We start from the raw sequence: 17,721 nt of genomic DNA, 5'->3' as shown, positions 1-17,721 counted from the left end.
GCAGTTAAATATAACACCTTTTCTGGCTAAGAACTATCTTTTAAGGCCTCTTATATTGTCTACTTCTATCTGAAGTAGAAAATGACTTTCTTTGGGGGAGTGTCATCTTTCCAAAGGAAATTATTTGTTTTTAAATCATTGTTGGAGAGAAAAAGGAGATAACTAATCCTTGGAGCTTATCTATGTTCATTTACTAGCTAAGTGATTTCTGGCCAGTTTCAAGTTTGTACTTTAGCCAGATCACAGATTGTTGTCTGATAGGGAGTTTTGGGTCTCTCTCAAATAGTTGAAACCATAGTGTTAAGTCCTCAAATGCTAAAGGCTTACTATAGAGCAACGTTTGTTCTCTTTTAAAACATCAGTTGGATCTCACTTTATGACACAGGGGATGGAGGGGGGTGTGTTGTATGAATAATAAGTTTATTTATAGAAATGGATATGTGTGTATATATAAATATATATATGCATATATATTTCTCTCTTTTCTTTTTTACCAGCCCTCTGTTGTCTGCAGTGGATACTGATGAAATACCAGCCAAAAGACCAAGATTAGGTATTGAATATTAATTTTAAAAATTAGTTTTTTTAATAGGAAAAATATATACATGGAACAAAATTCAAAAGGTAAAAAGTGTATGCAGTGAAAAGGAAGTCTATTTCCTATCCCTTTGCTACTCAGTTATCTTTTGTAGAGGTAACCACTGTTATCAGGGACTTACGTGTATCTTTCCAGATATATAAGCCTGTATGTTGAATGTGCATTTTAAAATTCTAAATCTTCCTATAAAGAAAAGGGGCTTTTTAAATTTGAGGAGAAGACATTGTAGAAACTACTTCAAACTGAGTCATCTAGTTCAGAAAGCTGAGTGAACCAATCTAATGTGTTGCCCCAAATTGTTTACTTCCCTATATCTGAAGGGCTAGATGTTGCTTGGTAGAAGAGACTAAAACTAGATTAGAGTAAAGGGAAAAAGCATAATGGAATACTATAATAATATTTTCTTCTTTCTCAAAAATGAATGTGAATTTGGACCTACATCCAGATGGGGCAGTTAAGAGTGGACATGTCTATGTTAAGATTTCGCTTAAAGCCAATGAGTACTTATTAAGCATGTCTTACTGCTAACAATGTGTTAGGTTCTACAGGAAATACAAAAATGAGTAAGACAGGGTCTCTATTTTTAAGGACCTTACAATTATAGGGGTGTATGATTATATAGTGGGGGGGATAAGACAAGCACATAAATAATACTAATGTCAATGAGGATATGATAAATGAAATAAGAAAAGTACTAACAAAGTACTGTCTAATTTTCAGCTGGTTAAGAGTCTCAGTAAATATTTGATGAAGGAGCTAGTATGTCATGAGGTGGGTCTTGAAGAATGGATAGGATATCAACAGAGAGCAAGAGGAAGGAAGAGCATTCTAGGCAGAGGGAACAGTATGGGAAAGTTGCACAATTCAGGAAATAGTGACTAGAACTCAGGGAAAAAGTTGGCAAGGGCCGGCCCTGTGGCGTAGCGGTTAAGTGCGCACGCTCCACTGCTGGCGGCCTGGGTTCGGATCCCGGGTGCGCACCGATACGCTGCTTGTCAGGCCATGCTGTGGCAGTGTCCCACATAAAGTGGAGGAAGATGGGCACGGATGTTAGCCCAGGGCCAGTCTTCCTCAGCAAAAAGAGGAGGATTGGCATGGATGTTAGCTCAGGGCTGATCTTCCTCACACACACACAAAAATAAATAAAATAAAAATAAAAATTGCTTTAAAAAAAAAGAAAAAGTTGGCAAGAGAGAGAGGTCAAATTATAGAGGACTCTGAGTGTCAGGAATTTATACTAAATTCATTAGTATTTCCCAAAGCACAGGATAGATACCAATTGAGGAAATGATTTTAGGAGATATAAAGTTCATAGCATTAAGTAACATTTGAATTATGTTATATAATAAAAAAGTTGTATCCTTTTCAGTTATTTTTAATTTTCTCATTATTTTAAGTAGCAAATCTTGATTTAAAGCTAGTCTGTCTTTGATACTTGTCTAATACGTGCTAATCTCCCCTTTTTTTAACAGGCCCAGCTAGAACTTAACATTGTTGTGTTTTCATTTCTTTCTTTCTTTTTTTTTGAGGAAGATTGGCCCTGCGCTAACATCTCTTGCCAGTCTTCCTCTTTTTCTTTTTTCTCCCCAAAGCCCCAGTACATAGTTGTGTATCATAGTTGTAGAGTTGTAGCTCTTCTATGTGGGACACTGCCTCAGCATGGCTTGATGCGCGGTGAGTGGGTCTGTGCCCAGGATCTGAACCTGCGAACCCCACGCCACCAAAGCAGAAGGTGGAAACTTAACCCCTACGCCACCCAGCTGGCCCCATGTTTTCATTTCTTTTTTTTAAAATTTTATTTATTTTTTTTCCCCCAAAGCCCCAGTAGATAGTTGTATGTCATAGATGCACATCGTTCTAGTTGCTGTATGTGGGACACGGCCTCAGCATGGCCAGAGAAGCAGTGCGTCGGTGCGCGCCCGGGATCCGAACCCAGGCCGCCAGCAGCGGAGCGTGCACACTTAACCGCTAAGCCACAGGGCCGGCCCTTCATTTCTTTATAAGGCAAATGATGTTGCTTTATGTTAACAGTAGCCATATAAAATTACCTTTCAAATACTTTTGTTTGGCAAAAAACGTGAGTCAATTTTAAAGAAAAATATAAATAAATAAATTACAGAAGGTTCTTGAAATAATTCTGGTAATCATCTATTTCATGGACTTCTGTGTTAAGGATTTCTCCCACCATGGTTTCCATGAAATATGTATTATGATTTTCTGAATGGAAACTATAGAAGGGAACCTAAACCAAGGGGGAAGCAAGAGGTAGCAGAGATAATACTTATTGGCAGAGTTTGTAAAGGTCTGTGGCAGTGCTGTACAACGGAACTCTCAGCCATAATGGCTAGTGAACACTTGAAATGGGGCTAGTGAGACCAAGAACTGAATTTAATTTTAATTAAATTTAAACTTAGGGAACTACATGTGGCTACCGGCTACTATCTCAGACAGTACAACTCTGTTGGTTGCTTTTGAGAGAAAAAAAGGAAGGGTAAAAGAAAAAAAGGAAGACCTTAGAATTGCAGACTCATGAGATAAAAGAGATAAGAGATCTACGTAGTTTAGTCTCAGGAAAATAAGGTGGTCTTGTCCCCATTTTTTTTTAAGTCAATGAGATTTTTTGACATAATCTTGGAGCATACTCAGATTTTGACAAAATTTGTAGGAAAATAAATATTACAATGCTTTTTAGTGTCCACTATTTCACTGTTATTAAGAGTACCTCTTGGGGCCGGCCCCGTGGCATAGTGATTAAGTGCGCACGCTCTGCTGCTGGCGGGCTGGGTTCGGACCCCAGGCGCGCACCGACGCACCGCTTGTCAGGCCATGCTGTGGCGGCATCCCATATAAAGTGGAGGAAGATGGGCACAGATGTTAGCCCAGGGCAGTCTTCCTCAGCAAAAAGAGGATTGGCATGGATGTTAGCTCAGGGCTGATCTTCCTCACATACACACAAAAAAGAGCACCTCTTGCCCTTTGGGGTCTGAATGATAGACTGTGGGTTCAGTACCAATTCCTAAAGCTTTTTTTCTCCCACTTAAAGTACAGCAGAATGGAAATGTTGTTCCTCAACATTATTAGAGGGATAACCTGGAATTCTCTCTAATTCCTAAAATGAGAAACAAGTCATTTGCAAACTTTGGTACTTTTAACTATTCTCTAGTTACAAATTATGTCAAATTGGATTCTGCTATACCCAGCTATCACATCCTTCGTGTTGTTTAAGTTATTCACCTATCATTCTGGAAAGTATTTTATACCTTATATGTTCTGGAGTGCTTGTTGCTTAAAAGCCACTATTTCAGTTTCAGATTATTTTTTTTAAAGCTGAATGTGGCTAAGATGATGGTCTCTTTCGCTCAAACTAGTGCTTAAGGATACCCTTAATGAGGAAATTGTCGAAAGCAAATCAGCAGTGTAGGAAGTGAGAAAGGGTAGTGTGATAAAAGGAGGAAGTGGGGTAAGCACTGAAATCTATGCTTCCCCTTATTTATTTACTTATTTATTTTGTAATCTTTATTTTTGGTGGCAGGGAGGGGTGAGTCTGAGATCATCTAACACATCTTCTCAAGTAGAGGAATAGCCTTGTTTCGTCATATATGTTTAAGAGCTGCATAACTTATACTTCACTAACTTCCACCCTGGGCATAGCCAAGATATAATAGGCACTTAGTGCGTAGTTGTTTAGGACAGCTATATTGTTACCTGCCTGGGAAGCAAGGACAAAACAGTGAGTAAATGATAGTACTTCCTGTAGCATTCTGTCATATCTAGTGACTATACGCTTCAGGTTGTTTAAGTTTTGCCCCTCTCTCTCTGGTAAAGATTTATATTCTGGAGAACTCATTGCTTAAAAGCTGTCATTTTAGGACATTTTTTTGTGAATCACTGTGATTTACTAAAGTGATGGTTTCATGTTTTTGTAGCATCCCAGATAATTTATTTAAAAAAAATCACAATGCTGGAATTCTAGTTATTAGGGTAGGAGAAAAATTATTTTTATAGATACCTTTTTATCTCAATGGTTGAAAATAGAACTTTTAATAAAAACTGAGAGAGACCTTTTCTAAGATATAATCTTATTTTTTTGCTAGAAGTTTATTACTCTCGGGCCGGCCCCATGGCTTAGCGGTTAAGTGCGCACGCTCCGCTGCTGGCGGCCCAGGTTCGGATCCCGGGCGCGCACTGATGCACCACTTCTCCAGCCATGCTGAGGCCACGTCCCACATGCAGCAACTAGAAGGATGTGCAGCTATGACATACAACTATCTACTGGGGCTTTGGGGGAAAAAATAAATAAATAAAATTATTTAAAAAAAAAAGTAGTTTATTACTCTATATTTATAGGTGTATGTAATCTATATTACACCTTCTAGATTGTTTTATTCGCCAAGTGAAAACCAGTCTCTACAATGCTGCCAGCTTATTTGGATTCCCATTCCAGCTGACCACTAAGCCCATGGTAACTTCTGCTTGTAATGGAACACGGAATGTGGCCCCTTCAGGAGAGGTCAGTGGGGATAGGGCTCCATTGGGGCTACTGATCCTTGTGCTTAATCATTAAAGTTAAATTTTAGAAATACTCTCTTTTTAGGAATTAATGGGTAGAATAACTTTTTTCCAGCAATGTTCATGTCTTTATTAGCCTTGATATAAAGGCCAAAAAGTTAAAGGTTAAGAAATTACACATTTAAAAATATTTATAAAGAGCAAATTATTAATACATTTGCTTTTCTTATTTCAATATGTGTGAAGAACCTGGAATTGTTATTTTTTTACCTCATTTTGTGAATCTTCACAAATTAAACCTTTGGTCTTATTGATAGTATCTTTTCTGTGAGCTAGCTAAGTAATCACCAATAGAGTGATTTTTTTTTTTCATATTAGAAAGTTATTTAAATTCTAAAATTTAGATACTACAGAGGTGATTCTATTTGATTTTAAGGTATTTCCGAACTCTTCATCTTGTGAACTGACAGGTTCTGGATCCTGGAACAACATGCTGAAACTGGGTGAGGTGGTCAAAACTATTTCCGCTTCCCCTACCTCCTTCTGCTGCTTTTTTCTGAGTTTTGAGAATATGAAAGGAAAACACTGATTTGGGTTGGAATGAGAGCACAGATATATTCTCTCTACCATTCTAAAAAGCAAATAGCTTTCCTTTAGAATTGTTTTTGAATTTACTGTTGTGTTTTCTATTTGTACTATCAGTTTCCTAATGTGACTCTGGTTCATTCATTTTAAAAAACAAAAAAACCATCTCCCCCCCCCCCCCATTTCCTGAGGGCTTTCTCTGTGCCAGACACTGTGCTAAGTTATCAGGAATAGCAAAATAATAAAAGCTTTAATAACAAAATAATGAAACAAATAACAAAATAATAAAACCTTTAATAACAAAATGATGAAACAAATAACAAAATAATAAAACCTTACAAAATCATAAAACCTTTAGTAACAAAATGACAAAACAAATAGCAAAATAATAAAATGACAAAATAATAAAACTCTGCCTTTGAAGGATATGATCTGATTGGAGAGCAACTTTAGGTTCCCAGTGCTCATAGGTTTATGGTTTAGGATCTTCCATATCATCCTTATAGCCCGAAATTGAATTGTAACTGTTGCATATACTGTAAAAAATGCTATGGTGGGGAAAAACAGGAAGAAGTCAAGAGTCTTAAAAATGGTTGTGATCTCTGCCCCTCAGGTAGGCTTGTAAAAGTTTGAGAGGAAGGGGAAAGAGAGCTTTTAGAGAACTCGTGGGTTCAGAAGCCCAATGTGGAAGAAGTTAAGGAAATGATAAAAACCTTAGAGTAGTGCTTCTCAAACTTTTTTTAGTAAAGTACCTCTGGTGGCAGAGAAGAGCAAAGGAGAGTAAATGCGTACCCCTGAGACTGAGAATAGTCCCAAAGGACCTGGCACAAAGATGATACTTCTTTGAAGTCTTTTATTTCATTTTAAAAGTTAGTACAAATTAGATTTTATAATCTATTCATAGTGTTTGAATGTATAAATGTTTAAAATTATTTACCATTAAAATTGATGTATGGAAGGGATGGTAGATTTATCTTGTGCCTGAGGTACTGGCACTATATTTCTGTGTAACCTAGTCAGAGAAGCATAGGTATTCCTAGGGTGGGTTTCTTGTGTAAATAAGTCCACAGTTTCTAATCTGAAACCCTTGGAGATGTGTTTGGGAATTCCAAATTTTTCATATTTGAGATATATTGTGTTTATTGGATATTATTAAAAAACTCCATTGGGACTGAAGATTGGTTCAAGTCAGGTTTTGCAAACAAATGAATTCAGGTCAGTGTAGGTTTTGCTACTACTGACTTATGAAAAAACTTTCAGTTTTAGACCTCTTTGCATTTTGGAGTTCTCAGGGACTCCAAGGCCCTGTAATAGTTCGAGCAGAAAATGTGGCTGATGAAAATTTGGTTACCCTTTTTTGAAGTATAGTAACCATCTCACAAGTGTTAGAAGCTTCTGGTGAAGTATAGTAACATATGGCAGGTTTTCATTTAAAAATAGTTCTGTTTGCTTGGGAAGAAAAAACAATTTGAAAACTTTACTCGATTAGATTACAGAGTTTGTCATCATTGAGTTCTTCATGCCTCTTGGTGGTCCCAGCAAGCAAAATTAGAAAAGCTTGTCAATGAATTGTTACTACCTGTCAGAGATCAAAGACAAATTAAGCACTATTGCTTTTCCTTTAACTTTTACAAAATTTGTGCTGGACCTCTGTGCTGTATAGTAATAGAATTTGAAAAAATAAGATATTTAGTTCTACACTGTGGACTACTCAGATTTTCTTTTCTAATGCAAACTATTCACAGTTTTTTTTGTTTTTTTACAATTATAAATGCATTTCTAAAATAGGTAATAAATCTCCTAATGGAATAAGTGACTATCCAAAGATCAGAGTGACAGTAACTCGAGATCAGCCTCGCAGAGTCCTGCCTTCTTTTGGGTAAGTGTTAAATTCTGCCTTTTTGTTAATGGAGACTTAGCACTTATTAGGTGCTCACTCTTGCTGGGCATTCTCACTTTGACTCTATTATGTACTCTTGTTAAGTAAGTACTCTAAGGTTCATAACTTGCCGAATATCATGCAGCTAGTGAGAGACTCGAACTCAAGTGTGTTACTTTTTCTACCACATTATATGCCTATCGCATCTGATTTTGAAAACCTTTTAAAAAATAATTGTCGCTAACTTCTAAACTTTTTTTGAAGTATAATATGCATACAGAAAAGTGCAGAAATCATGTATATAGCCTGATGAATTCTCATACACTGAACTGTTCTTAATATTTTATTAGTAATTTTCTTCTTCTTTCTGTGTTCTCACTTTCTAGAATTTCTGCTCCTTGGATATTAGACTTTCTAGATTGATCTAATTTTCCTATATATTCTCTTCTTTTGTTGTAGTCCTTGCCCTTTTTATTTATTTATTTTTTTGTGTGAGGAAGTGATCAGCCCTGAGCGAACATCTGCCAATCCTCCTCTTTTTGCTGAGGAAGACTGGCCCTGGGCTAACATCCGTGGCAATCTTCCTCCACTTTATATGGGACGCCGCCACAGCATGGCCTGACAAGCAATGCGCTGGTGCGCACCCGGGATCCGAACCTGGGCTGCCAGCATCGGAGAGCAAGCACTTAACTGCTATGCCACAGGGCCGGCCCCAGTCCTTGCCCTGTTTAAAAAAAAAATCTTTTATTGACTTTTTTTTTCTTTTGGTTTCCTAGTTTTTAAGTTGTAAGCATCCTCTTCCTTCCCACTCACCATGGTTTTTCCTTTGTCCAAGCATCTTGTTCTTATTATAAGGAAGCAATATCTTCTCTTATCTCTAAAGCTGTTAATTATTTTAAAATTTCTTCTTCTCCCTGCTCTGTCTGCTTCTTCTGAATTCTTCCTCCCCTTTGGATTATTTTGGTCTTATCTTTCATATTATAGTCTTTATTCAAATACCTAAAATCCTTGGCTATCCACTCATATTTAAGAATGAGACCCTAACTAAAAACTAGGGCTCTCTGGAGTTGGATAAATGGCTGATTGTAGGGCTAGGAGGGAAAGCACAAAATGAATCTGGAACATTTTATGTCAGAAATTAAAGGACTGCTCAAAAACTGGGGACATGTCAGGGCTGGCCCCATGGTGTAGTGGTTAAGTTTGGCATGCTCCACTTCGGTGGCCTGGGTTCGTGGGTTTGGATCCCAAGCACAGACCGACACCACTCATCAGCCATGCTGTGGTGGCGTCCCACATACAAAGTAGAGGAAGAATGGCATAGATGTTAGGTGATGGCTAATCTTCCTCAAGGAAAAAAAGAGGAAGATTGGCAACAGATGTTAGCTCAGAGCGAATGTTCCTCAGAAACAACAAAACAAAACAAAACTGGGGACATGTCAACATGACCCAGGAGGAAACTTGAAGGGGCTTTCACTGGCCAAATTGGGGGCAATTTAAGCATCAAAATGAAAAAAGACAGGAATACAGATACTAATAAATAAATATATAGTGTGGGAATAAAAGATCTTATTTATAGCAGAATGCCAACTAGTAAGTGTAGAAAGAATGATAGAATTAGAAAAATCACCATTTTGTAACTATCACAGTAATAATTGAAATGTACAGGAATCATCAATTGAGCTGAAACTAGTAAGTAAAAGTTTGATGAGGTATGGGATATTTACATAAACTGAAAATATATCCCATGAATTACTTATTAATTACAAAGGGAAAAATAATAACTAATAGTAATTAATTACAAAAAAACTAGAGTGGAGAAACTTGCCTGACAGCACCTTAACCAAAGGATCAAAATTAAAATCACCCACAGTGGGACGAACTGATGTGGCCTCCAGATATATTGCACTGAGAAGGACATCAACAGTTAATGTGGTATTCCTGCAAAAATCAATAATGTGAATCTAATTATAAGAAAACTGGTTAAGCTGAAATTAAGATTCATTCTACAAAACAACAGGCCTGTACTCTTCATTATAATGATGAAGAAAGGCTGAAAAACTGTTCCAGATTAAAGGTAACTAAAGACACATGACAACTAAATGCAGTGTGAGCTCCTGCATTGAATCCTAGATGGGAAAAAATTTGCTATGAAGTATGTTTTTAATACCTTTGGAGAAATTTGAATATGAACAACATGTTACATATTGTATCACTGCTCAAGTTCCTGAATTTGATGATTGTATTGTGGTTATGCAAGAGATGTCCTTGTTTTGGGGAGATACATACTTAAATATTTAGAAGTGAACTTATTATCTAAGCATTTAATGCTGTAAATGTTTCTATAAGCATTGTTTTATCTGCATCTCACACATTTTGATATGTTGCTTTTAATTTTCATTCAACTTAAAATATTTTCTAATTTTTGTTTTACTTCCTCTTTAACTTGTGATTATTTCGAAGTGTAGAATTACATTGTTTAATTTCCAAATATTTGGGACTTTCCAGATATTGTTCTGTTATTGATTTCTAGTTTAATTCCATTTGGTCAGAGAATATGCTTAGTATGATTTCAGTTGTTTTACATTTGTTAATATTTGTTTTATAGCCTAGAATATGGTCTATCTGGGTGATGTTCAATGTGCGCTGGAAAAGAATGTGTATTCTGCTATTGCTGGGTGAAGTGTTCTATACGTTGTCAGTTAGGTCAAGTTTGTTGATAATGTTTTACAGGTGTGAATGATTTTCTATTTACTTTTTTTACTGATAGATGAGCAAGGAGTGTTGCTGTTTCCTACTGTAATTGTGGACTTGTCTATTTCTCTGTCTGGTCATGTCGGTTTTTGCTTCACATATTTTGAAACTCTGTAGGTGAATACATTTGACCCAGATTCACCAGTTGCTATCATTTTGCCAATTTGCTTTATCATTCTCTGTCATAATACATAATATTTTTTTCTGAACTATTTGAGAGTAAGTCTTAGACTCATGCCCCTTTAATCATAAGTACTTGGGTGTGTTTATTTCTTAAGAATGAGGACATTCACTTACATCATCACAGATTACCAAAATCACAAAATTTAACATTGATATACTACTACTATATAATCTTATTTAAATTTCTTCGTTATAGAGATTACTTTTTCTGGTCCATGATTCAGTGCAGGATCATGTATTTTGTTTAATTTTCACGTCTCTTTGATCTGCTTTAATCTGGAACAGTTCCTCAGCCTTTCTTTGTCTTTAATAGCATGGATATTTTTAAAGAGTACAAATCATTTCTTTTGTAGAATGTTGCTTAATTTTGTCTGATGTTTACTCATGATTTATTTTAGATTATGCATTTTTTTGGTAGAAACACTAGTATATATGTGGTGTTGTATCCTTTTCAAAACATTATATTAAGAGAGTTATGATATCAGTTTGTCCCATTATTGGTAGTGGCAGGAGAGGCAGCCTCTGTCACCAGCAACAATGACCGGGGTGGGGGGGCATCATGGCCTCCATGTCTTTAGCATTTATTAATTTAGCATTCAGCAGATATTTATTGACTGCCTTTTGGCTTAGGTCATGTACTAGGATACAGTGGTGAAAGGGTGTAATCTCTGTCTTTATGGAATTTAAAGTTTCATGTGGGATATAGAGATTAAACAATCACACCAGTAATTAATTCCATGGTGCCACATGACTAAAGGAGAAGCACAGAGACACCAGAGGAGGGTGTGTGTCACAGGGGATCTAAATCCAGAGCTGGGGTTGGAAAATTGGGCATGCGGAAGAAGGCAGAGGCTTTCATGTGGCAGCCCTGGTGACTGGAAATAGGCATGCCATAGCAGAATTCTGGGGTGCCCTCTGCTCTAGAGATAGATATCACTTTTGCAAATGGTAGTTGTCTGGTTTGCCAGGAGCAAGCTTAACCTGGGACAGCTTAATCACAGGATGGTCTGGAGCTTAAATTCCAGCAATTTATAGCAGTTTAGTGATAACTTTTTTTTTCTTCTTTTCTGTCTTTCTGTCTCTCAGTTTTACTTTGAACTCAGAAGGCTATAATAGAAGACCAGGTGGCCGTCGCCATAGCAAAAGCAATCCAGAAAGTTCCTTAACGTGGAAACCTCAGGAACAGGTTGGAACAGAGATGATTTCTGAAGAGGGTGGCAAGGGTCTGAGGCGTCCCCATTGTACCGTGGAGGAGGTAAGCCCTTTTAGCCTGATCTCTTTTAAAAACTATTTTATAGGGCCGGCCCCGTGGCTTAGCGGTTAAGTGCGCGCGCTCCACTGCTGGCGGCCCGGGTTCGGATCCCGGGCACGCACCGACGCACCGCTTCTCCAGCCATGCTGAGGCCGCGTCCCACATACAGCAACTAGAAGGATGTGCAGCTATGACGTACAACTATCTACTGGGGCTTTGGGGGAAAAAATAAATAAATAAAATTAAAAAAAATAAAATAAAGTAAAAATAAAAACTACTTCATGAATTTTGGGGAGAATAAATGATACATATACTATGGTACAAAATTCAAAAGGTATGAAACGGTGTACGGTAACTGTAAATTTCTCCCTTCCATACCTGGCCCCAGCACCCTGTTTGACTCTTAGCAAGTAACCATTGATACTTGATGTATCCTTCTAGAGAGATTCTATACATAGGTAATTTAGTCAATTTCTAGATATAGTTATTTTCACTATAAGACAGAAAAAGGAATCATGTTAGGAGAAGATAAGATTATAGATTGTTTCTTTTTGGGTCCCTGAATTATTCTAACTTGTTCTTTTATAAGATATAATAACTGTGACTAAGTAAGGGAAGTAAATGGTATATGTCTGCTTTTTCCTTCCCTTTTCAGGGCACTTAGCATGATGTCTGCATCAACAGTCTTCTCTTCACTTCCCTCTTGAAGTCTTCACTTATTTCAGGAGAATTTAGAATTATTCCTGTATCTGGCATTCCTCAAGCTTATCACTATTGCAATTTTCTAGATGGTTTTCTGAGCCACTTAATTTAGTTCGTCAAAGAAATATTTGTTTGCATCCCAGGTGCTGTGCCAGTTGTCAGCAATTCAAACGTGAATAAAATGTGGTCCCTCTCCTCTAGGAGCTACTATATAACTAGTTGTAATTGACAGAGGTAGGCAGAGAGAGGAATGGACCACAGCCCAGGAGGGGTTTTAAGGAGAGGTATGAAAGTAAGCTTCAATACCTCTTAGAAATCAGAGATGGAACTGAGCAAATATATATCGCATATACATAGGATATATTCTAGAAATATTAGGAGGTAATATTAGCAAGGACTTGTTCATTGGTCAAGTGTGATATAAAGTTAGAGGGAAGAGCCTGAGTCCCTGATTTTAGTCTTGGATAAATACGTGCCACTGACCGGGTTACCCTGTGTGTTTAGGGGGAAGATGATGACTTCAGTTTTGGACATTGTTTAAAGTGCCTGTGAATCATGCAAGAAGACCTGTCCTGTAGACTCTTGGATATAGGTGATGGGGGTTTTCAGAAAAAGGCAGGGTTAGAGACACATCTGAATCTTCTGCATGTTGGTGTTATTTAAATCAAGGGAGCTAGCTGAAGAAATTATTCAGGGAGGAAATGAAGTGTGAGAAGAGATAATGGGCAGAACCATAGGCATGTAAGGGCAGGCAGAAGAAGAAATAATCTGCAGTGGAGACTGAGAAGATAAGAAGAAAGCAGGAGAGTGTATTCTTGTCCAGGAAGGCAAGGCAAGGTCAGCAGAGTGAGATGCTGAAGAGAGAGGTCAAGTAACATAAGGGCTGAAAAACTGTCTATTGGATCTGGCCATAGAAGGTCATTGGTGACTTTGGTGAGACCAGTTCCATTTTGGAAGCTAAATGTTATGAATATGCAAGTGGATTATTTCTGCTGAGTTTTTTTGTGGTTAACCCAGTTCTGCCCTCAAAAACTTAAATGTCCTCAAGGATGAGCAGATAATGTAAATGAGTGAAGTGGGCTGGAGTGAATGGCCTGTCTAAAGGGAATAGCCCTACAAAACTCCAGATTGTTGATTCAATTTTTCCAAAGAGGCCAGATTTTTGGATTTTTCTTTTCAATTTATAAAGTTGGTAATGAATTCAAAGATTTTAAAAAACACTGTGCTGGTAAATAAAGCACATCTATGGGCTGCATTTGAGCTCTTAGTCTTTGTTTATGATTTAATTTTAGGTTTAATGTGCTAGTAGTTATCTAACATGCCTTCTTTTATTTAGGGTGTTCAAAAAGAGGAAAGAGAGAAGTACCGAAGGTTGTTGGAGCGACTTAAAGAAAGCGGTCATGGAAACTCTGTTCCTCCTGCAACTTCAGCTCATCATAGGTAAAAATAAGCTACAGGATAAATGCTTTGCCAGACATCTTTTTCCTTATTTTTGGAGAGGGGATTGGTGGCAAGGGCTTTGTTTGCAAAAGGAGGGTAACGTTGAGAGAACTAGCCCTGTGATTTGTCTGAACATTGTATCTAGTAACAGGTCATATAGAACATTGTATCTAGTAATAGATTATATAGTAATAGATTATATATATAATAGAAATAGAATTGTCTGTTGGCTTTAGAATCCTTTGTTCAAAAGAACCCTCACTTGAAACTCTGATACAGAAGATTGGAATCACTGGTTGAAGTTGGGTTCCCAGGGGGCAGAGTTTTTTTCAACTTCCCCAACACACACATTTCCCACAATCTGTGTCTCTCTCTGTCTGCCTCTCTTTCCCCCTCTTCTCCTCTCCTGCCCATCTTTCCCTTCCTCCCTTCCTCTCTCCCTTCCTCCCTGTCTCCCCCCACCCCCATGCATATAGTCTGTGAGGCATCGTAGTGCATGTATTTTAGCACAGTTGGAAACTATCCACTTTAGAGACAAGATTTAGAGACAAGTCATCCCAAGTCATAAGACGTTTGTCTTATAAGACTGCTTGTTAATTAAATATTCTAATGATTTGAGCAAATAGATGAGAGTAGCAGAGGAAGTTGATATCTGGCCTTATATTTGGATAAAAAAATATGTGAGCTCAGGATTGAGGCACACTTGATAATTCTAACTAGTGGTGTGAGAGGGGATCCCAGAAATTATGTCACAGCAAGTTGACGGTGAAAAAGTCACAAGACTATCTAGCTTGTTGAATGCAGAAATAACAAAGGATTATTCGTCTGGGAATTTTAACTTTGGTTGTTAACTTTTTAAAAACAATTCTCTTAGTTTTGTCAGTCAGAATGTTAATGTTTTCTCCATTGTGACTAGCCACTGTTGGAAGCAGCAGTATGCTTCATGAACGACTGGTTTTGTCATGTCAGTAAAATCCTCAAACCACTGTGCTTTTTATGTTCCTGCTTTTAACGTGTTGTTTTAGGATCCATTTCAGTATATCATTTAAAATTTCTCTTCTTTTAACCTGAGTTTTGTCACACTGAGGTTTTTCAGTCAAGGTGGTGCTGGGGATTGAGAGCATCCAGGTTTACGAATAGAGAGACTGGAGGTTGGGTGACCTGGCTGAAAGAGTAGAATCAGGATTAGACTCCTTTTATCCCAGTCCCAGGTGGTGCTATGTTGCATCCTCTCTCCTGTAATTTGATGTTTCAGGGTGATTAATAACTCCTGCTTGGAGAAACTTGCCAGACAGAGATAGTGAATATTTACGGTAGATTTTCCTTTTGTATCTGATCTTCTTCACTTTTTGTGTTTCTAAGTTCTCAAAGAAGTCACATGGACACATTAAAGACCAAAGGCTGGGGGGACGAACAAAGTCACGGAGTCAAAACAACTCAGTTTGTTCCAAAACCATGTGAGTTCCTAGATTTAGCCCTATCTTAATATATTGAACTTAGGTCACATGCATATGAAATTGAAAAATGACATACTAGTGAAAGACGGTGTACCAAACTTTAAAACATTATCAGACCCCAGGGCATTGACTGGGACTTATCCAGTACCAGTAGTTTAGTAAAAAAGCTATTTCAAGATGAAGCAGATTTATAAAATACCTCTTGATCATTATTCCTAGCTTCAATATAGTAGCACATATTTTGTGATCCTAAAATTAATTTCTTTATATTCCTTAATTTCCTTGTATTTCTCTACTTGCTGTTCAATAAAGGACACTAAATGATAGCTTACCAAATGAGCAGCCATCAGTCAGTTTACACTAAAGATTAGATTTAAAGAAGAAAGAGATTTGTGCATTTTTAAGCAACTTAATTTGTGAGGAGGCTAGTGTCTTTGGAATTCATTTTAGCATTTCAGGGTAAGTGAATGTCTTGATACTTGAAAACTGTAAGTTAAAATTCTAGCTGTGTGATTGATTAATAAAGGAAGTATTTAATTTTTTCTTTACCGTCCTCACAGATAGAGTTGTTGAAACAAGGGGACCTCTGTGTTCTGTGAGAAGTGAAAAGAGGTACGTGGTTCAGTTCATTCTGACATATTATTTTCTTACTTTATAAGCTATATTTTTGAGTAACTATGTCTGAGGGATTGTGAACTCTCCTCAGCATTGGTGGCCGGTCAGCATGTATGGGCACATAAGTAGCTCTTGTGTCAGATGCTCACCTTAGCTAGGGAGGGTGCCCTTCTCTCCTGAGCATTAGGGGTTGGGAGACACTGGTGCCACTTAGATAAGAGTGTGGTCTGGTGGGCATCTCTAGTGATTGACATCTCTACTGATCAGCATCTCTACTATATGAACAGTGAAGGCAGTTCTAAGTGCCTTAGGATTTTGGATGATAGTTCATTTATAGCAGAGTTTGGTAAACTATAGCCTATGGGCCAAATCTGGTCCACCTGCCTGTTTTTATAAGTAGAGTTTTATTGGAACACAGTCATGCTCATTCATTTACATACTGTTTATGGCTGCTTTTAAACTACAGTAGAAGTTGAGAAGATGTGACAAAAACCATAAGACCTGCAAAGCCTAAAATATTTAGTCTGATCCTTTTCAGAAAAATTTTGCTGACCCTTGGTTTAGAGGACTATGTAAACTCAAGGCATTTTTGTTTGCAAATTATTAAATCTTATTTCTAAAACTAGTCTGACTTTTACCAGGTTAAAATCATCCGGTTTGTAATCTCTCAATTTTTTTTCTGCAGGTGTTCAAAGGGGAAAATTTCTGATATAGAGAAGACAGCTGGAATCAGACTTGAAAATGAAGGTGTAAGTAGAAACCCTAGTTAAATTTTATATCTTTTTGCTCTTTCACCTGACTTACATTAAAGTTTTGGTGCCCATGAAAAATAAGAAAGATGGTGTATGTTACTTTGATTTCTAATTCTGTTGTTTTCTTTGAAAAAGCAGCAGGCATTGAAGGTATACAACTTTGACTTTCTTCTGAGTTACCAGATTTTTATCTCTGTGCGGTAGCCACCTTTGTTTATAAGAGAGAACAACTTGCCTCCATCTCAACCCTTATCTGTGTTGCCTGGCTGCTTTTGGAGAATTTTTAAAAACTATACATCCCTAGGAAAGATTTATGTTCAGGACTTTCTTTTCAGAGTCAAGATGTTGGATTTACTTGAAAATATTATCAATCATGCTTAATTGGATTTTACATTTTCTATATAAGTATCAGAATAAGAAGTGTTCCAGTGATCTCCATAGCAATACCAACATTTTTAACAATAGTGGCAAACACTCTAAATTCCAAAGAAATATATTCCTAAATTAAATGCAACTTGAAGTTTTAGCTTATTTCACATTTTAGATACATAGAAATACCAAAGTTTAGGGGACTGCTTTGTATTAGGTATCAGTTTGATCAAGTTTCTCTTCTCTCATTAGATCTCTTCATAAGAATTAGTCTTAAGGCTAACTCATAGTCTTAAGTCTTAAATCTTAGAATATTCCTTTCTCTAATGTTCCCCATTTCCAGTGATTCAAAGTGAACTTTTTGTGTTTAATTATCATTTATCACATGTGGAACAAAAACTGAAAGAAGAGGGGAACTAAGCCTGACAGAGGATGGGAGGTGGGGGATATTTGTTGCCTGGCGTATTTGTTACTGGGCCGATGACTACATCCTGCTTCTGTCCTTGCTGAACCTGAAGGCTTTGCTGTCTGGGACCATGGGGAAGGGCCAGCAGCTACTGGTTTCCTAGGACCCGTATACCTGGCAGTTAGCTAGAGTGAAGAGTACGCTAGGTGTGTTGAGAGTGTGG

At 37.3% G+C, this 17,721-nt stretch overlaps 1 protein-coding gene across 2 annotated transcripts in view; it reads left to right on the top strand.

The window, feature by feature from the left end:
* SENP2 (SUMO specific peptidase 2) overlaps positions 1-17,721 on the top strand; it is a 33,923-nt gene that overhangs the window by 4,317 nt on the left and 11,885 nt on the right. For both annotated transcript variants that reach the window (XM_087439895.1, XM_004424619.3), the window contains exons 2-10: positions 498-553; positions 4,975-5,108; positions 5,544-5,610; positions 7,481-7,571; positions 11,592-11,760; positions 13,796-13,899; positions 15,262-15,356; positions 15,917-15,968; positions 16,657-16,720. In XM_087439895.1, coding sequence (XP_087296021.1) covers positions 498-553; positions 4,975-5,108; positions 5,544-5,610; positions 7,481-7,571; positions 11,592-11,760; positions 13,796-13,899; positions 15,262-15,356; positions 15,917-15,968; positions 16,657-16,720 — 832 coding nt within the window. The remainder of the gene's footprint in view (positions 1-497; positions 554-4,974; positions 5,109-5,543; positions 5,611-7,480; positions 7,572-11,591; positions 11,761-13,795; positions 13,900-15,261; positions 15,357-15,916; positions 15,969-16,656; positions 16,721-17,721) is intronic.

The sequence above is a fragment of the Ceratotherium simum genome, chromosome 15, assembly GCF_057802395.1.
Source record: "Ceratotherium simum simum isolate JZ-2026a chromosome 15, ASM5780239v1, whole genome shotgun sequence".
NCBI classification, from domain to species: domain Eukaryota; kingdom Metazoa; phylum Chordata; class Mammalia; order Perissodactyla; family Rhinocerotidae; genus Ceratotherium; species Ceratotherium simum.
This window is presented reverse-complemented; position numbering and strand designations above follow the sequence as displayed.